The sequence below is a fragment of the Pseudophryne corroboree genome, chromosome 6, assembly GCF_028390025.1.
Source record: "Pseudophryne corroboree isolate aPseCor3 chromosome 6, aPseCor3.hap2, whole genome shotgun sequence".
Lineage (NCBI taxonomy): Eukaryota > Metazoa > Chordata > Amphibia > Anura > Myobatrachidae > Pseudophryne > Pseudophryne corroboree.
This window is the reverse complement of record NC_086449.1, coordinates 424,344,162-424,364,430: the sequence shown is the minus strand read 5'-3', so window position 1 is coordinate 424,364,430 and position 20,269 is coordinate 424,344,162. Positions and strand designations below refer to the sequence as shown.

At 42.9% G+C, this 20,269-nt stretch overlaps 1 protein-coding gene across 3 annotated transcripts in view; it reads left to right on the top strand.

The window, feature by feature from the left end:
• Positions 1–20,269, top strand: part of FBXL13 (F-box and leucine rich repeat protein 13) — a 656,615-nt gene that overhangs the window by 304,372 nt on the left and 331,974 nt on the right. For all 3 annotated transcript variants that reach the window (XM_063926996.1, XM_063926997.1, XM_063926998.1), the window contains exons 7-8: positions 4,679–4,783; positions 16,624–16,719. In XM_063926996.1, coding sequence (XP_063783066.1) covers positions 4,679–4,783; positions 16,624–16,719 — 201 coding nt within the window. The remainder of the gene's footprint in view (positions 1–4,678; positions 4,784–16,623; positions 16,720–20,269) is intronic.

The following is a 20,269-nucleotide window of genomic DNA, read 5'->3' as shown; positions in this document are numbered from 1 at the left end:
TCTATTGCAAAGATAACATGTTTTTGACCGTGACTTACCATCAGGGGTCTGGGGTTTTGGCTGATGGGGTTTTGCTGTAAGAGCCTGTATGCTTACCATCATCAGCTTATCCCCTTGTGACTCCCTGTGTTTAGTGATATTACGATCATGTTCAATGGCAGACTCTATTAGTGCAGCTACCGTCATACCCCTCTAATTTGGCAGAGAGGTTTGCACCCTGGTCCTCAATGCCTCCTTTAATCCATCCATTAGCACAGAGACAGCTACCTCCCTGTGGTTGGCATTTTCCTCCATATCCGCTACCCCAGTGTATCTAGCCATTTCCTGCAGTGCTCTATGGAAATATTCGGATGCCGATTCACTGTCCTTCTGTCTTATGGAGAAGATTTTGTTCCATTTAACAACAGTAGGGAAATACAGTCCTAGTTGTATGTGAATTTGCCTTACATTCTCCTGGTTGTACACATCAGTGAGAGGCACTTCTACATCTAGTTTACAATCAGTTATACATTTTGGGATGTCAATATTTGAGGGTAGACTCGCTCTGAGCACTGTCCGCCAATCCTTGTTTGTGGGCTCATGGGCGTTACCCAATTCCTTAATAAATCTCTGGCTTCCGACTAGATCCTTTCTGGGATCGGGGAATTCTGACATAATTGATCTCAGTTCTGATCAGGACCAAGGACAGTGCATTGCAATGTTCCTGATGGGGGTTACTCCCTGACTGTCAGTTCTCCAGTTGGGGACTGCAATCACCCTGACTGGATTTAGCTCAACCACTTCATTTTTGTTTGACTCTATAATACGGGGAGCTATTGTCTCTGCATAATGTATGGTGCCGTACTTACCGGTGGATACGACCTCACCCGCCCCTCCACTGGGGGGCATCGCCACTGTTCTCATTGGTTGGGCTGTGCCCACCTGAGTATCCTGTATGATAGCTGCTAAAGAGAGTGCCGATATTGTGCTAGGCTATCAAAACCGGATACAACTGGCAAGGGTTAGGGTTAATACATTGAATATGCATACTGCTATCTTTAGCTGATGCACCATTGGTTGTAGCCAGTTTCCCCCCATCGACATATGGCGGTGGTGGTGCGCTCGCAATCACCTTCCTGTCAGGGTTGGAACTTGCTTTGCGCGCAAGTTCCCTTTGCACTTCTCCCTCTTGCTGCCACAGATTTAAACAATCGGTATGCCTGATCCTCTGTTTCCTAGATTTGATCAGACATATTCTAATCCTTACACTCTGCAGTACCTCTGGTTCAAAAGTACCCATCCTAGGGAATGATGCCCTATCATCAGCAGTCATACGTACCCATTCATTGCAAAAAGCCTCCGCGTGTGGACCATATTTCCCACACATTATAAACCATCTCTTCAGCCTGAACCCTGGCTGCCAAACACCCTCCGCTTGTGCAATTGGATCCCATTGCGGACTTTTTAAACACAATACTCAACTGCACAACGAACAGACGGTGTAAGTTCTCCGAGCGCTTTACACCCACTCCTTCTCCGCTGACGTACCACGACTCACTCCAATAGTGACCACCACGTACCCAGTGAGGACCCTATCAGCAACTGGTTTCTATTTACTGGAATTTGTGTAGGGAGAGAAACATACTATCGATCCCCCTTTCCAGTGAACATCTCACCTGGGACAACTTCTTCCTGAGAGAGACAGCGAAAAATTCCCTTCTACTATACACAAATTACACTTGCGTATGCTCTACACGACTCGTATGATAACGTAATTTACGCAAAAGCACGCAAACTGGTATCACGTTGCACCATGTATCGCATGCACAAACGCGCGGTCCAATCGCACAGCGATATCTATCTGCCCTGCGATCAGTGGAGTCGAATTCACAAGCTGCGCTCCTCAGCCGGAGCGTAACACAAAACCTTAACTACAATTCACAATTCTATACTCTATCACGCTCCTGTGCAAGTCTCCTCACGTACTTCTCTATTTATTAACGTAAGTCAGCCGACCTTACGCCACCAAGCCTCTACTAACTCAGTGTCCCCACGGTATACCGATTTCCAGGTTCAATACATCTACTCCTACTTTCACTCACTCATATACACAATGTTTTTCTTTTCTGTATAGAAAATATCACTCCCTTTGACTAGTAGTCTTATCCCAGAGGTAGTACAGTTTAAACAAAGTGTTATAATAATCTGCTTTTGAAATCGGATAGTTATGTGCTATTGTATTAAATGTAATCCCGCTTTAAATTAAACTGCTATTGTGCGGTTATAATTTGCGCTCACGATTCTACGCAACCTTGCGTAAACACGCGACCGTGCATGTCTCTACGCCACGTGCGCACCTCTGTACGCTGTCCTCACGTACTGTGCCACGTGTACAAATGTGCGTTCGTAATTTAATAAACCACACTATTTCTATAAATGTGAGCAATAAAACTACTATCTCTCACTAACACAACCCACACTTGTTCCGTATAAACCTAAACGACTAGGCCGGAACTGCGTTTCGTGTTTTACAATTACACCCTTAATACACTATTTCAAATATCTATATAGCAAACAAATGTATCCGATTTCACACAGATCTAAAATGACTGTAAACCTATGGCAACAATATATGAGAATGCATGCAAAGTATCGGTACGCTTTGTGTACGCTTTCGCGCAAAAATTACACTTAGATAATAAACGGCTTTTTTCCTGTGTCCGGGATTCACACCAGCATAAACCTTAAGAGGTTTAAGACTGCAGTACAGACGTGATCTAACAACACAAAAATGGTTTTAAAACACCAAGGGCTACTTAAAGATGTGTCTCCGCCCTTTGTTGGTAGATCAAAGTCTGAAATGGTATGCTAGTCTGTGAGTGTGAAGTGAATCGGAGGAGCCCCCAATTGTTAAGTCTGATTAACTTTAAGGAAAAAGAGCAGTACTTTTAAGACACAAATGTTCAGGCCGCTGTGACCGTTAAGCGCGTGTGCGTGTAACCCTTATCCAATGCGTACACGTTGCGTGCGCACGCCGTCACGCTGTTAGCACAGAGTAGCTACACATGCGGCAGAATACACTCTATAACACCTAACAGGAAACGGAATGCGACACCAATTGTATATTTGTATATGTAATGTTGGGGTCCAACCCACCAACAGTTATTTACTAGAAAGGGGGTACAACAAGAAATACAATCATATAAGATAAAAGGCTACAATCAATGGATACATACGTTTGTTCGCCTGCGCCACCCGGTCCCGGTCCTCAGTCTATCTGGATAGATGACCTTCAGAGAATGTGTATGACCAGTCAGGAGGCTTGGCTTTTATACATTAGTCCAAATCATGAAACAATGGAAACTGTAATCTCTTCACCTATAGGTCAAAGGGCTGGTAATTTACAGTACAGCAGGGGTCATAGGTCGGTTTGAATAGGTGGGCGATGCCTGGTCCAGGTGCACTTGCAGTTGTTCTCCTCTGGGTTCCCGCTGAATATCAAGAGTACAGTAAATACAGTTAATATTAATATTCTGTTCCTGCGCATATCTATGCGCAGGTGCATGCTATCTTCTGCAAACTGCTACCAGAATATTGCTCTTAAAATACTGTACAGCTGGATACCAAACACCACCTCCTAACCTAATTCTGTCCCCTCATATCCAGTAAAGTCGAATCCCTCCGTTGTTATACCTTTAAAGCAAATGTAACTCGCTGGTGTGGTGCATGTGGGCTATGTGTAAATTATGCACTATGGGGGTAATTCCAAGTTGATCGCAGCAGGATTTTTGTTAGTAATTGGGCAAAACCATGTGCACTGCAGGGGAGGCAGATATAACATGTGCAGAGAGAGTTAGATTTGGGTGGGGTGTGTTCAATCTGCAATCTAATTTGCAGTGTAACAATAAAGCAGCCAGTATTTACCCTGCACAGAAATAAAATAACCCACCCAAATCTAACTCTCTCTGCAAATGTTATATCTGCCCCCCCTGCAGTGCACATGGTTTTGCCCAATTGCTATCAAAAATCCTGCTGCGATCAACTTGGAATTACCCCCTATGTGGATTAAATATGAGATATGTCTTATGACGTTTCCATGCGAATGCATATGCTAACACGCAAGACCGCATGAGAGATTATACGTAGTTTGCGAGTATGCGCACGCATGGCAGAACAAGCACCCGCACGGAGGCCACCTGTGTGGTGTTTGTACGTGATGCGTGTGGCTATAATATTTTTGACTTCGACAATATATATATATATATATATATATTCTAGTTTTCACAGTGATATGTCCCCAAATACACAATGAAAATTCATAGAATAATACAAAAAAAGATATGTATAAGTTATAAATATCTTCTTTGTATTATTCCACTAATTTTTATAGTGAAAACTCCGGAGCAGTATGACAGGGGATGCCGCTGTCAGCATCATGACGGTCGGCATTCTGACTGCTGGGATTTCGTAGAATCTATGTTTTAGTACTTGAACTTTGGACCAGATATAGACACCTTGTGGCTCTCCAGTGTTCTACAACAACAGCCTGTACTTGTAGTCCCACAAAAGGTTACCTTAGCTGACACTTAGCTGACACTTGTCTCAATTTATAAATGTCTTCCATGTTATGCTTTTACTGAGAACTGAAAGACATGCTTACAGTTGTTCTGTGTTAATCTTGGCATCTTGTTTTTACAAGCTTTTGGAAAGAGGAGATATGGATGATCTTGGAAATTTCAGTCCCTCTACAATGAAAGAAGGTGAAGATGATGTGTCACAATTACCACAAAGGGCAGTTCTTAAGGTACAGTACTCTGTGTAACTTTTCTTTGCTCACATTCTCCTGAAAAACTGTTCTATAATGCACCATAGCTCCTTCTGCTCTTCACTGTTATCTTCAGTGTATAAAAGGGAGATTAAAAGAAGATAGAAAATAGTAAGGATGATAGAAAGGCTGGACATTCACATAGTTGAGTTTGTTACATATATACTACATAAGAAGCTACTTTACCTAAAGACTCTTGTATTTTAACCATCTTAACCAAGTTGCGAAGAGTGAGGACCATGTGCCCTGGGCAGAAAGCTTTAGTTCCTCCATTTGTTTTATGTACCTTAAATCCTCTGAATTTTTGGTACAGTAGCTCCAGTAAAGAGAAATGGCAGCTTCTGTAGTGTTCAGTAGATGTTTCAACGTGGATTGTTTGTATGCTTATTTCAGGTTATTCTGAACTATTAGTACAAATACTGGATTATTAAGTATTTATAAACCATAAGATATGTGATTAACCTTGCCAGTAAGATTTCACCTTGGACCAGGTCTAGAAATGTTCCTTGGTGCCCTGACTTTGTCATCGCAGGGAGAAAGTGTGCAGTATTGTTTTGTGTAGGAATTCTGTGGTGTGGTACCATCTGCTCCAATGTTTTAAATCTTGATGGATCTGTAATTCTTTTATGTGAAATCGTTTTTCTATCAGAGATTATTAAACAGTTTCCTTTTATTTGGATATAAAAGTGTATTCATGGTAGTTAAGGGTAAATCCATATAAAAAAATACTGGGCTCTTTAGCACCTTCTGCTTTTATGCCATATACTGTATTTAAAAAGACATAAACTCTGGTTAGAAATAAGTACAAATATATATAACTTTATTTATGAACGTTATAATGTATTATAATGTATTGAAGTTATAGTAACTTAATGTCAGTACAGTTGATTCACATAGAAATAAAATGTATTATGAACAAAAAAAGGGAATTACAGAATCCGGTCTTTAAGGATCACGGCTCAGGCATCTCGTTCCCAAGAGATTTTAATCCAGAAGCCTAACATACAGTAGCCTAACACACTCTGATATTTATTCACTTCAGTCTAAGCTAATACATATTCATAATTATTCAGAGCACGTCACTTCAGTTCTGTGAACTCAACAGATATCAGCTTTTAAAGGGGACAGTCTCAATTGAGATTGCCCATAAAAGCTCATTATGTAAAGCAGCCTGTTGGTGACTGGTCTGTCACTTCCAGGTTTCCTGGAAATGGTCAGTCAGCTCATCACATATTAAGTTGCTTCTTCTTAGTGCCAATTGCAGTGTTCACAACCTTGGTCTTTATCAATACCTGCATAAGCTAACAATAGCATTCAGTAGTTGCTTCAGAGAAAATATAACATTCGAGTTGTTTAGAGAAGTAGACCAGATCGTTATAACAATAAATAATAATATCAGCAAATAAATGTTAAAACAAAGAGTATCTATACCTATTCTCCTAAATCAAATACTGTAATATTTTCTAAATGCTTAATATATATATTTTTTTATAAAAATGCTACTCATATGATTCTATCTTATTTAATATTGATTTTTAATTGTTTCTGAAATTGTCAGCTTGTCATCTTTTACCTTTGACTGGATGCCAATTTCTCTTGGATAGTGTTCTTCTTAAATAATTATAATATATAAGCTATAACTTCAAGAACAGGCACTTGCCATTGGCATCAGCAACTCAGACCAGATATTTATGTGAATGCAATGAGAACTGTGTGAATATAGCAATATTTAGTTTTGTTTATTATTCAATGTTCCACACTATCTACCTTTCAGTTAGAGCAAAACACAGACACATTTCTGCTTTATACAGAATATGGGGAAAAGGTTACACATCTCATGGAGACATGTAAACAAAAATACACAAAATGGTATCACTTGGGTTCTAATCCACTCTTGCTATAAGCTTATTTAAAAGCCATTTAACTATTCATAATATATCATGTGTTTAGCTTGTTATACTATAATGAAACAAATCAGACATTGATTGTTTAACTCTGCTAATACCTGACTTTGTTCCTGTTTGTAATTAAATGTAGTGATAATAATTCTAAGGTCAGTATAGATGTCGGGACCTGGGGACCTGGACAATGGAGTGTGCTGAAGTAGGTTGTCACTTGCCCTAGTGACACCCAGTGTGAATTGAAGATTCCATGCACACGCCGTATGACAGCACTGCTAAAAAGGGGGGGGGGGGGTGGCTCCATGGGTCCCGGAGATGCTGGACTGACCCTGGAGACTGTCAGTGCCGGCTCCTACACGTAATTTTACAGTGCAGCACCCGACTTCTGTCACTGAAGAGGAGCTGGTATTTTGGTGTCACCAGGAGCGGCCCAAACCCATAGTGACGCCATTGTGCTGAAGCTTTACATTTCTAAAAAGATATGTTTATATGTTTGGAAAGCTGTCCATTTATTCTTATTTTGGTGAAAGGGTAAGAAAAGAGGGTAAAGATAAAGAAAAGGATAGAGCAATGGTGCACGCAGGGAGGGTTTCTGAGTACCCAGAAACCCCCCAATGCACCAATTTTTTTTGCTGACCATCGGGATTGTGAGCAGGCGGGATTTAGGGGCCTGTATTGTGATCGGCGGTCTCCTGACCGCCGGTCACATAACTGCAACCCCATATAATGTGTGGAAGAAGTGGGATGCACAAGCTGTGTGGCCAGATGTAACATATATAGTTAATTAACACAGCAAGTCAGGATATATAGTGCTGTACATTGACATATGTGGGTATCTTTGAATTGCTACATACAGCAATAGAGGGGTTCTATGCATTAAGCCTTGGACAGAGATAAAGTACAGCCAATCAGCTCCTAACTGCCAAGTTACAAGGTGTGTTTGAAAAATGCCATTTAGTAGCTGGTTGTTTGGTAATTTCTCTCTCTGAAGGGCTTAGCACAAGAATCTCCAAATTACAGTAACATCTTGTTAACTAAATGATAGCTAATCTTACTATGTAAAGATACTACTAATGTAATACCTCCAATAACTGAGGTATCACAGCTGCCACTCAACATTGTGCTTTTCTGCACATGCACAAACAGAGAGGAGGCCTGTGATTGGTCATCAGGTAGGCTGTCAACAACTGGTAGAAGAGAAGGCAGTTGGTTAAGTGCCAGTTGGTCTGAGGAAAGTGTGAGAACAGCTCTGGCAGCCATCTTGTGAGGTGGAGACATCAGGGCTGAATGAAGACACTACAAAATTGATACAGAGCAGAAACCTTTACAGTGACTTCCAGTAAAGCCACTAAGGTGTCAGTGGGAAGCAGAGCTGAGAGAAAATAAACAAGGTTCAGAGATCAGGACTGCCACCCACAATCACTGCTGTGGCTGCATTTGGAGGTAGAGTCTGACCCTGAGGAGCAGATTATTTGGGTGAGAATATTCCAGCTGCTATATACACTGTCTGCTAATCACAGATAAAGGGGAGCATTTATCATACATTGCAAAATGATATGGGAAGGATCTTCCCACCAGGATCACATTGCAATATGCGATCCTATCGGCGGGATGGAGCATCCTGCACAATTACATACCCTGACTTGAGCTCTCTATGCCCCTGGGCATCTGCCTTAGCAGATGACATTGACGGACTTGCATTGTCAATGTCATGACTAGTGGCAGCAGCTTCAACACTAGTAGTAGTCTCCATTTCTATCAACACAAAGTGGGGTTGACTTCACCGACAGCGTCGCACAAATGAGTCAGAAATATGTATAATAATTACACACTGCAGTTGACTTCACTGACAGTGTTACACAAATGAGTCAGAAATATATAATAATAATAATAATAATTACACACTGCAGTTGACTTTACCGTCAGCGTCGCACAAATGAGTCAGAAATATATATAAAAATAATTACACACTGAGGTGGTTTCAGTGACATCATCGCACAAATGAGTCAGATATATAATAATAATTACACACTGCGGTTGACTTCCCCGACAGCGTCGCACAATGGGGTTCATTCTGACCAATTCGCACGCAGCAGTTCTTTGCTGCAGTGCCAATGGGTCGGAACTGCACATGCGCGGCGGGCAGCGGGTAGAACAAAGAAGAAAGTGATCGCTAGCGCGATCCAAGAAGATTGACAGCGAGGCGGCATTCCGGGGCGTCTACTCACCGTTTTCTGGGCATGGAGATCCGAACGCAGGCGTGTCCAGACGTTTGGAGGGCGGATGTCTGACGTCAATCCCGGGACCTTCGTCGCTGGATCCGTTGCACAGGGTAAGTAGGTCTGACTTTGGTCTTGTTTTGCAGGAAACTTTTTCATCATAGCAGGGCTGCACAAGCGATCGCAGCCCTGCTATGCTAAAATACACTCCCCCATAGGCGGCGTCAAGTTGATCGCACGAGCAGCAAAAAGTTGCTATGTGTGATCAAATCGGAATGACCACCAGTACGTGTATGAGTAGAAAATAATCTAGTTCTCTTGCCATTTCTATGGGGTTCATTCTGACCTTATCGCATGCTGCTGTTTTTCGCAGCGCAGCGATCAGGCCACTACTGCTCATGCGTATGCACCGCAATGTGCAGGCGCGTCGTACGGGTACAAAGCGGATCGTTGCTGTGCAATGGATTTAACGAAGAATCCATTCGCACAGCCGATCGCAAGGAGATTGACAGGAAGAAGGCGTTACTGGGTGGCAACTGACCGTTTTCTGGGAGTGCCGTGGAAAACGCAGGCGTGTCCAGGCGTTTTCAGGGCGGGTGTCTGACATCAATTCCGGGACCTGACAGGCTGAAGTGATCGCAGCGGCTGAGTAAGTTCAGAGCTACTCAGAAACTGCACGAAAACTTTTTGCACAGCTCCACTGCACAAAATGTGGCACTGGGAGCACAGCCCTAGCAACAAGCATTACCCCCCTGGTTACAAGCACAACACCCAGCTCATGAAATCCCTGGCAACAAGCATTATCCCCTAGCAACGAGTATGACACCCAGTGCATGAAACCCCTGGCAACGAATATTACCCCCTGGCAACAAGCTTGAAACCCAGCACATGATACCTCTGGTAACAAGCATAACACCTACCGCATGAAACCCCTGGCAACGAGCATGACACCCTAAGCATGAAAACCCCTGGCACCGTGTATGGAACCATTGAGCATGAAACCCCTGGCAACGAGCAGGTAATTTAAAAGTAATTAGAAGCCTTACTGTAGGACTTAATGTGTAATGGGCATTGTGGCGTGTGGCATAATGTATCACGGACATTGCGGTGTGCGTCATAATGTGTCACAGGCATTACGGTGTGTGGTATAGTATATCACGGGCATTGTGGTATGTGGTATAATGTCTCAGGGGCATTGCAGTGTGTGGCATAATGTATAATGGGCATTGCGGGGTGTGGCATAGGGTATAACGGGCATTGCAGTATGTGTCGCAGGCATTATGGTGTGTGGTATACTATATCATGCGCATTGTGGTATGTGGTATAATGTCTCAGGGTCATTGCAGTGTGTGGCATAATGTATCACGGACATTGCAGTGTGTGGCATAATGTATCACGGACATTGCGGTGTGTGTCATAATGTGTCACAGGCATTGTATGTGCTATAATGTATCAGGGGCATTGCAGTGTGTAACATAATGTATAACGGGCATTGCGTGTCATAATGTGTCACAGGCTTTACGGTGTGTGGCATAATGTGTCGGGGGCATTATGGTGTGTGGCATATTGTGTCATAGGCATTATTGTGTGTGGCATAATGTCTAAGGGCCATTGCAGCATGTGGCATAATGTATAATGGGCATTACTATAAGGAGGAAAAATGACAAATAATGTAAGGGGCATGAATCAGGATTATTTTTTTTCCTGTGGTGGCTAACGTCTGGGCGTACAGGTTGCAAAACTGGGGTATAAGGTAGTCTTTTCCTGCAGTGCCACGCCCCTTTATGCAAAACCACGCCCAATTCAGCAATATGCCAAATCATGTAGCTGCACACACAGTCATTGTCTCATACAAAATTCATGTGTATTGAATAAAGTCTGGTGCTTTAGTGAAAAAAGGCAAACACTGCATTTGCACTGCATGTGACATATTTGTGAATTTTCAGAATGACAGTATTGTTGAAAGAATGGTTTGTGCCATTAGCCAAGTAAGTATTAGCAAGGGAAGGATAAATAGCAGGATCAACGTAAAAAGAATATCTGATACTAAAAAAAATGGGCTCTCATCAGCCATGGGAATTGATAAGAAGATAAGGCCAGAAATGTAGAGGCCTTTGCATATATAACCTTACTCAGTGAATTCTTCGACAGACCTGGGGCAGAGAGAGAGTTAAGGGGGGTACTCACGGGAGAGATGTGTGCTGAGTGATCTTAACACAGACCGCTCAGCACACATCTCTCACCCCGCTCAGCACAGCGCGATGTGCTGAGCGAGGGGGAAAGCCGACGGGGGGCCGCTCACTTCACACAACGGTGAAGTGAGCGACCCGCTAGATTGAGCCTGCATGCAGGCTCAATCTAGCACCGGCGATAGCGATGTGCGGGGCCGCGCATCGCTATCGCTGGGGGGCATACACACGGCAGATCCGTGCTTAAAATCTAAGCAATCTAGCAAGATTGCTTAGATTTTAAGCACGGATCTCTCCGTGTGTACCCCCCTTTAGAGACCTGAGATCTGGGGAAGAGAATGTGAGAGAGAGAGACCTGAGATCTGGGACATAGAGTTAGAGAGAACCTGAGATCTGGGGCAGAGTGAGAGAGAGAGACCTGAGATCTGGGGCAGAGAGTGAGAGTGAGTCCTGGGGCAGAGTGAGATAGAGGCCTGGGGCAGAGAGACATAGAGACCTGAGATCTGGGGCAGAGAATGTGAGTGTTTTTTAAAGCAGCTAACATTTAAAAGGCAAAACCAACCTGCCTAAAGAGGTGAGTTTTCAGGGAATGCTTGAAAGTTTGGAGGCTAGATGAATGTCTTGCAAGGAAGATTAGCCTTGCAGCTGCATTGAAAATGGATTGTAGTGGTGAGAGTCTTTTCTTGGGAAGACAAGTAATGAGACTTGCAATAATCAATGCTGGAAATGATGAGTGCATGGATTTGAGGTTTTGCAGTGTCTTGTGTAAGATAAAGTTGTATTTTGGATATGTTTTTTAGATGGATGTAACATGATTTAGTGACTGTTTAAGAGAGATTTAAATGTGGGGAGCAAAAGACAGTTTAGAGTCAAAGATGACACCTAGGCCGCGAGCTTGTAGGGTAGGGTTGATTGTCAAGTTATCAACAGTGATAGCGATATCAGGTTGGTAACTACTATTTGCCGGTAGAAATATAACTAATTCTGTTTTGGAAATATTAAGTTTGTAGTAGCGAGAAGACATCCAAGATGAAACGGCAGAAAGGCATTCAGTGACACAGGGCCTAATTCAGACCTGATCGTAGCCCTGCAAAATTTTGCAGGGCTATGATAAGGCACACTGACATGCGGGGGGATGCCCAGCACAGGGCTAGTCCGCCCCGCATATCAGGCCCGCCCCCCCCTCCTCCTGCAGACGTACAATGCGGCGATTCTTTTGCACTTCAGGAGTAGCTCCTGGCCAGCGCAGCTTTTGCGTGCTGGCCGGGAGCTACTCGTCACTGCCCGGGTCGCAGCGGCTGTGTGTGACAGCATGCAGCCGCCCTTGCCTGCCCCCCGCACGGTCCGGCCACGCCTGTGTTGGCCGGACCGCGCCCACAAAACAGCAGCCAAACGCCGCTGTGCCGCCCCCTCCCGCCCAGCGACCGCCTCTGTCTTTCAATCAGGCAGAGGCAATCGCTAGGCAACGACAGCCATCAGCTGTCAGCCATGCGCCGGCGCATGCACATTTCTGACCTGATCACTGTGATGAACGGCAGCGTGCGATCAGGTCAGGATGACCCCCACAGACCGGTGCCGATTGTGATAAATGTAGGGAGGATAGGTAGATTTGAGTACTGAAATCCGAGAGAGCTGATTAGTTTGCCAAGAGATATATGGTATAGATTGGGAAAAGCAGAGGGCCTAAGACTGAGCCTTGCATAACTCCAACTGATAGAAGTAGTGAAGAGGAGATCGATTCAGATAAACGAGCACTGAAAGAGCAATTAGATAGGTAGGATGAGATCCAAGCAAGGGCTATGGGCCTAATTCAGACCTGATCGCTTGGCTGCGTTTCAGGTCTAAACTGCGCATGCGTATGTACCGCAATACGCAGGCACATCGCATGGGTACAAAGTGGATCGCCGCTCAGCGATGGGTTTGTGCGAAGGATCCGTTTGCACGGGTGTTTGCAAGGAGATTGACAGGAAGAAGCCATTCGTGTGTGTCAACTGACCGTTTTCTGGGAGTGTTTGGAGAAACGCAGGCGTGTCCAAGCATTTTCAGTAAGGGTTCCTGACATCAATTCTGGTCTCGGATGGGCTGAAGTAAGTCCTGGGCTACTCAGAGACTGCACAAACTCTGTGGAACATAAATATGTCCATAAATATAAGTATATTGTTTAGTTCGGTACTAAATACTGATTCACATATATTAGTATGTTAAAGTCCAAAAGTAGACCTGCTCTTTAAATAAATATACTAAATACAAGTAGGAAATTTTATAGTAGAATGCGACAAATAAAATGAATGTTAGCTAATAACAAAGTTCCTTACTTTAACCCATACTTGCCTGCTGTCCGGGAGACTCACAGTCCGCTCAAGCCCCCCCCCAGTGCAGTGAGTGTGGTTGGGGTTGATAATGTGATTTGCAGCGAATATCCTCAATGAGGCCCCAAAATTCCCACAAGATATGGCATGTAATGTGGCATCACAAAGTGGAGTGGAGCGACAGTGATTGGAGTCTCATCCCCATACACCCATGCACTTCATCATTTTTAACCCCTTTTCAAGATTTCTCGAGCAGAGGTATACAAAATTAGGAATGGTGCTGTAACCATGCATTCAAAAAAATAAATAACTTCCTTAAGTCTGCTGAATATAAACATTATATAATCATTATATACAGAATCTGAGTTTAGTATAGATTTATAGGGGGATTATCCCTTATGTAACATAGGTTTCTGCCTTGAGATCTGCAGACTTGAAGGGGCCCAGATTACCCTAACCTGGTTTTATGTTTTGCATTTTTTTTGACAAGCAAGGGTTGGAAATGAGCCAATCCCAGTACATTGCTTAGGGTCCCTTAGGGTCTTAATCCTGCTCTGTACAGATGAGTCATATGGGAAGGCATGCTTCCATTGGCAGCAGCCCATTTCATTCAAATCATTTCATGAACGTGATTTAAGATAAAACTGATCTAACACAGTGCACACATTACTTGTCTAATTTATATTTTAAGATCATTCAGTAATATAAAACTTTAAGTTGTTTTTCTTTTTTAAGACTTGTATTTGTATTTCTTGAAATTAGAGGCCTGCTTTATATCACATAATCCAATACGCTGCAACAGACAGTTTAATTTCTCATTTATTCAGAAGAAGGTTTTATACAAAAAAATATATCAAAATGCACTAAGGGGGTGATTCAATGTAGTGTGATGGTCGCGGTGTGCCCGTTCTGGACGTAAACATTGCAAGTTTTACCTCACACCCCATAGAGGTACCGGGTACGCAGGAAAACTAGCAATGTACAGCCTACCTTAACTGGCTGATATCTGCATAGCAAAACAGCACAGCGATGGCACATCTCTTTGAATGCATTCTATGGGTCTGATACAGAGTTAAACACTCTCCTGTTGGCATGCATAGAGTGCATCTGTTGCTAGCTTTGTCAGTGTATGTGCAGGAGATACCCATCATTTTTATTTTTTCTTGTTTTTTTTTAAACAACTCTTTCATCATGATTAAACCATAATGTATGTCTGCTGTTAGTACATGAAATACTAAACAAGTTTTTGTGCTTTGATAAGATAATGACCCCTTCCAAATCCATTCAACAATTTAAAAAAAACTAAATCTAAAAAAACTACATCCATTTGATTTAATCATAGTTTCCATTGTCTTATACCTTTTTGGATTTGGAATATTTGTTATATGGTACCACACAATACATTGTGTACTTTACTCTGTATATTACAAAGAAGTCAAGAATAAAATAAGTTTACATTTTATAGCACTATAGATAACATAGTTATCCAAAGTGTTTACTATCTAACAAGGAAGAATTATGCAATGTGAACTAACAAATTTATACTTCTACAGTTATGCAAGTATGTATATCAGACTACTTTTACAAAGAAACAATATTGATAAGGCATCAAACTACCTTTTACTGAGGCCCATCAATAGCCCTGGACTCATTCTGTGTATGCTATATGGATTTCAGTCTAGATCCACTGTACTCAATAGTTAGAACACACAAGAATAAAATACTCCTGAGTCTGTGTTGTGGCCTCCTGCCCAGATCTCGCATGGGACCACTATTACTGGGTCCTCCTCCATGACATGGCTTTCCTCTGTTGCTCTCCGCTCTCATGGGTAAGTTTACTAAAGCTCCTAAAACAGAGAGTTGGTGATGTTTCCCATAGCAACCAATCAGATGCTGTGTATCATTTTCTAAAAGACAATAGAGAAATGATAGACAGTATCTGATTGGTTGCTATGGGCCAAAGTGGGATGACGCTAGCGACCCACTGCAGCACGCATATCATGCATACACACTAGCAATGGGTGGTCTTCTGTATGCCGAATGTCGGGATCCCGGCGCACACTATACCGGCGCCGGAATCCCGACACCCGGCATACCGACACTTATTCTCCCTCGTGGGGGTCCACGACCCCCCTGGAGGGAGAATAATACGCGCGCCACCGTGCCCGTAGCGTGACGAGCGCAGCGAGCCCGCAAGGGGCTCCTTTGCGCTCGCCATGCTGTCGGTATGCCGGCGGTCGGCCTCCCGGCGCCGGTATGCTGGTCGCCGGGAGCCCGAGCGCCGGCATACCATACTACATCCCTAGCAATGTCTTCCGTCAGCCCTGCATGGAGCGTGCATTGTCAGTGACATAGCGGGTACACACTACACGATGTGCCCAATATGTCAGTCTGATCCGCCGGATCGGATGACATATCGTCTAGATCACTGGTTCTCAAACTCGGTCCTCAGGACCCCACACAGTTCACATTTTCCAGGTCCCCTAGATGGGCACAGGTGTTTGACCAACTGTCACATTTCAAAGATCTACAGGTGACCTGGAAAACATGAACTGTCTGAGGACCGAGTTTGAGAACCACTGGTCTAGATTGTACCCAGCTTTAGTCTTCAATTTGGTTTTATATCTGCTCCATTTATTCTGTTCATATTACATTTTGTACCATAGGTTCTATACTGTCATAACTTATACATTTGAGTTGCTTTTTTTACTTGCCATTTACCTACATGCTTCATTGAGCTTATGGCTGTTATTTTGTTAATCTTTTTCTTATGTTTAATTATTGTTAATGTGTTGCACTTTTAAGAACAAAATCACAATAAAAAATACTTAATGTAAATAACTAAATAAATAAATGGATTGATAATCACAACAATTCTGAATTGAACACTGCTATATACAAATGCACTTTGATTGTTGTCATGTTTTCTTTCTCTTCTTCACAGCTATTGCTCCTTTTCTCTGTGTGTTATATTTGCTTTGTTTGTATAAACAGACTTTCAGTAAAGTTAAAATACAAAATGAAACAGAATAAAAGTAATTTTTTAAATAAAGCGTTACCCCAAACTGCATCTGTGGACTGTGGTAGAAAAACCTTGCTGAAACATGTTGCTATAATATGTTTCTCATGTTTTTACTGTGGTTATTCTATATGTTGTGATAATGAGCTATTTTATTTATTTATTATTTTGCTTTTGTACAGATATTTGGCTTTATGGATTTGATAGACCTAGCAAGGAGTTCTCAAGTATGCCGATCTTGGAAGATAATAGCACAAAATAGTTCACTTTGGAATAGCGTAAGTGTTTTATTTTCTAAACTTTTTTTTTTTTAATAAAACCTTTAACTCTCTTCTATTTAGAATACAATAGGACTTTTATGCACATCTTGGAATAATCAGCAGGAAGAATAAAATAGTTCAGTATAGGTCATTAATGCCCTTGTATTCCAGTGGTTTATCTTTATGGGCTTGTGTAAACGGATAACGTGCATGTTTCATAATCCCCTCCATTTACTATTTATTTCACATATGTTCACTTATTGTGAATCCAACATATGCTAAACATGATTATTTAGTGTAGCAAATAAGAATGCACTTAAAAATGTTCAGCCAGTAATTTCAGGTAAAATAACACTTATGCACATCAGCAAAATGAAGAACAGTTACTGTAATTTTAAGATAAGTATCAAGCTTTTTGCTTTTTTTTTTTCCTTACAAATAGTACTACATTCAACCTACTGTACGTGAATATCAGTTTTATTTTAAATAGATTTCCCCTATGAGAATAATCCACTTATCATATTTTAGCAATTTTCTAGTTTAACTGGAAATTTACATTGTTTTTATTATTTAGTCTAGCTACAGTAAGTAATGTGTCTAATTATTATTATTTTTGTAGTAGCCTGCTTAAACATATTTCATTTATTTTCTGGGAATACCAGTTATGTGTAGTGTACTCATAGGGGGGAATTCAAATGTTTAAAAAGTCGGTTGGGTGGCTGTTTTTTCCTGTCTCTGAGATAGGAAAAAAACAGACACCCAACTGACTTTTCAAACAATTGAATATCCCCCATAACATCTGGTAAAGTTATACCCCTTTTACACCGCACAAATAACTCAGTATCGGCCCGGTATATTGCTGGGTCGACGCGGGTCGATGTGCGGTGTGAATGGGGTCAGTCCCGAATTTCCGGTATTTCAACCTGGGACTAAAGCAAGGTTATTCCCGGGTTATTACTGGGTCAGGTGCAGTGTGAACGGGTTGCCTTGCCGGGTCGATGTGACCCGGGACCCATTCACAGTATAGGCAGAGGAGGACCAGTTTCCAAATCCCGGATGCGACCCGTCATTGCGATCTGAAAGTGGTATTACAGAGAGACGTAAACATTATAATTTGAAAAAAATTTGTTTCATGGTGACAGACAAGCTTTGCGCATGCATACAGATAAGTTTGACAGGCCCACATATTTCGGGGCAACAGTCAGTGTGAGACTCTTGCATTATTTGCTTTCTATATTCATTCTATAAACAAATTATCTCCTTTGAGTGACCCATTCTTTGAAGGTCTGATGTGTAAAAAAGTAAATATTAGCCAGTGTTTGGTGGTGATTAATATTTATGTGAAAAAAGCTTATGTGTTTTAATTCATTCTTTTAGGCAGATTTCTGTAAGGAGGAAGAGGGGGGGGGGGGCAGGAGTGCTCCCCCTATTGAGCCACACAGGGGGCATGGAATACATACAATAAACAAGGCCAATACCCTTACCTGCTTGCAATGCCCTGGGTTTTGTCCCCTGAGCAGTGACAGTGTCCTGCTGGTGGCTGTTCCAAGCGCCAGCGTGTAGCTGGTTCCTCTCCACAGTCTGGGTGCCTTGGCTGAAGCGCATGAATTATACAGTCATTAAAATAAATTGAGCATAGTGCAGTAAAAAAGTTCTAGAGATACATTGTGGATAATGCTAGTGTAATGACTAGTGATGAGCGGATTCGGTTTTACTCGGTTTTACTCGGTTCTCAAAACCGAATCTTATTGGCTCACTGATGTCACATGTTTTGGATAGCCAATAAGATTCGGTTTTGAGAACCGAGTAGAACCGAGTAAAACCGAATCCGCTCATCACTAGTAATGACTGGAACATCTACACTGAAAGAGTAGGATGGAGGGGCCCACTGAAACTGCTGAAATATTTGTAGCCTCTTGGGATGGTGATGACAATAGGTGGACAACAGTTGTGAAAGCAACTGTCATGCCACACAGAAAGTCCTTAAACAGGGTACTGATTTATTAGTAACAGGAGTTGCAGGGTCAATGCAAGTAATGCACACAGTGGTATTGCTGGGGTTAAATCAGTGTTGGTATAACAGTGTAGCAGCCTGAAGCATACAGAGGTTTCTTGGTATTGTAGTTCGTCTGGTGCAGAATGCACCATCAGACTACACACTTACTGTGAAGGCAGAGGGTTGCTAGTGCACTTAAGTGGGGGTGATATAGAGAAGATTGTCTGCCCTATTGACTGTAGCAGGCTCTGCGGAGCCCGGGGTGCATCCATCCATATATATAGGGGAGAAGAGCAGTCACTCCCCTTTAATAACCACCTAACCACACTTCTTCCCATTCAATATCAACTTACTGCACTCCACCACCATTCAATGTCCACCTCACAGTCCCCTTTAATGCACTCTCCTCTTTTAGTAACCAACACACAACATCCCCCCTGCCCACATCAATGTCAACACCACAGCACTCCCCTCCAAAATTCACCTCACAGTTTTCCCCCCAGACCCCACCAATAGTCTCCTAACAGCTCTATCCATCTGTACTCGCCTTCCCCGGGCCCTCACACCACTCCCCATCCCCCTTTTCCACCATATCCTTCAATGTCCACACCACAGCATTGCACTCCCCTCAGCCTCTACAATAATCATACAACGGCAGTGGGTTCTACTGCTGCCGGCTCTATCAACCACCTGTCCCTTCAGTGTCCACACCACAGCCCTCTCTCCAATAATCATACCCCCTCCCTCCATTTCCTTCACTGTCCACACCACAGCATTGCACTCCCCTGGCCCCTCCAATAATCACACCATAGCAACCTCCACCCCTCCCGCTCCTTCAATGTGCACAGCACTCCCCCTGGCCCCTCCAATAATCAGCTTTCCCAATTCTCCTGGTTCTTCGATGTTCCCACCACAGCATTCCCCAGTAGTGCTTTCAGACTTACCAACTTCTATCTGGCGACCATGGCATTCCCACACATGCACAGTAGCGCATTTTGCAGGACAGACCTGCTGACCTACTGTAAGAGCTATGGCGGGTCCTTGTGCCTACCCGCTTTATCAAACATAGTAGACACAGTGCAGAGTCAGGACGCCCCCACCTCCTGGATCCACTCATGCGTGTGTGCATGTGGGATGATATTAATATATTATCAGGGGATATTATTGATGATGTAATTTGGATGGAAATACACTATGTAGACAAAAGTGATTGGACACCCCACCCCCACGCAAGTAGACACGTGTTCTTGAAAGTATAAATTGGGTAGAGGGGCACTGATTAGATCATTTGCTATCGAAATTGCTTGCCAGAAGGAGCTAACCAAGTTAGTAAAGGGGATCATCGTAGGCTGCACAATGTCATGTTTCCAGGGCAACGCTGGACTGGAATACACAAAATTTGGTAACCCAGATAGACTGGACAGCTCAGAGTTCAGATCTTAACCCCACTGAGAACCTCTGGGACGAATTGGAGCAACGGGTAGGTTCTAGACCGATTTGACCTTCTTCAGTGTCACAGTTGGTTACTGTACTTAAGGCGGAATGGCAAATCATACCACCTGCTGTTGTCCA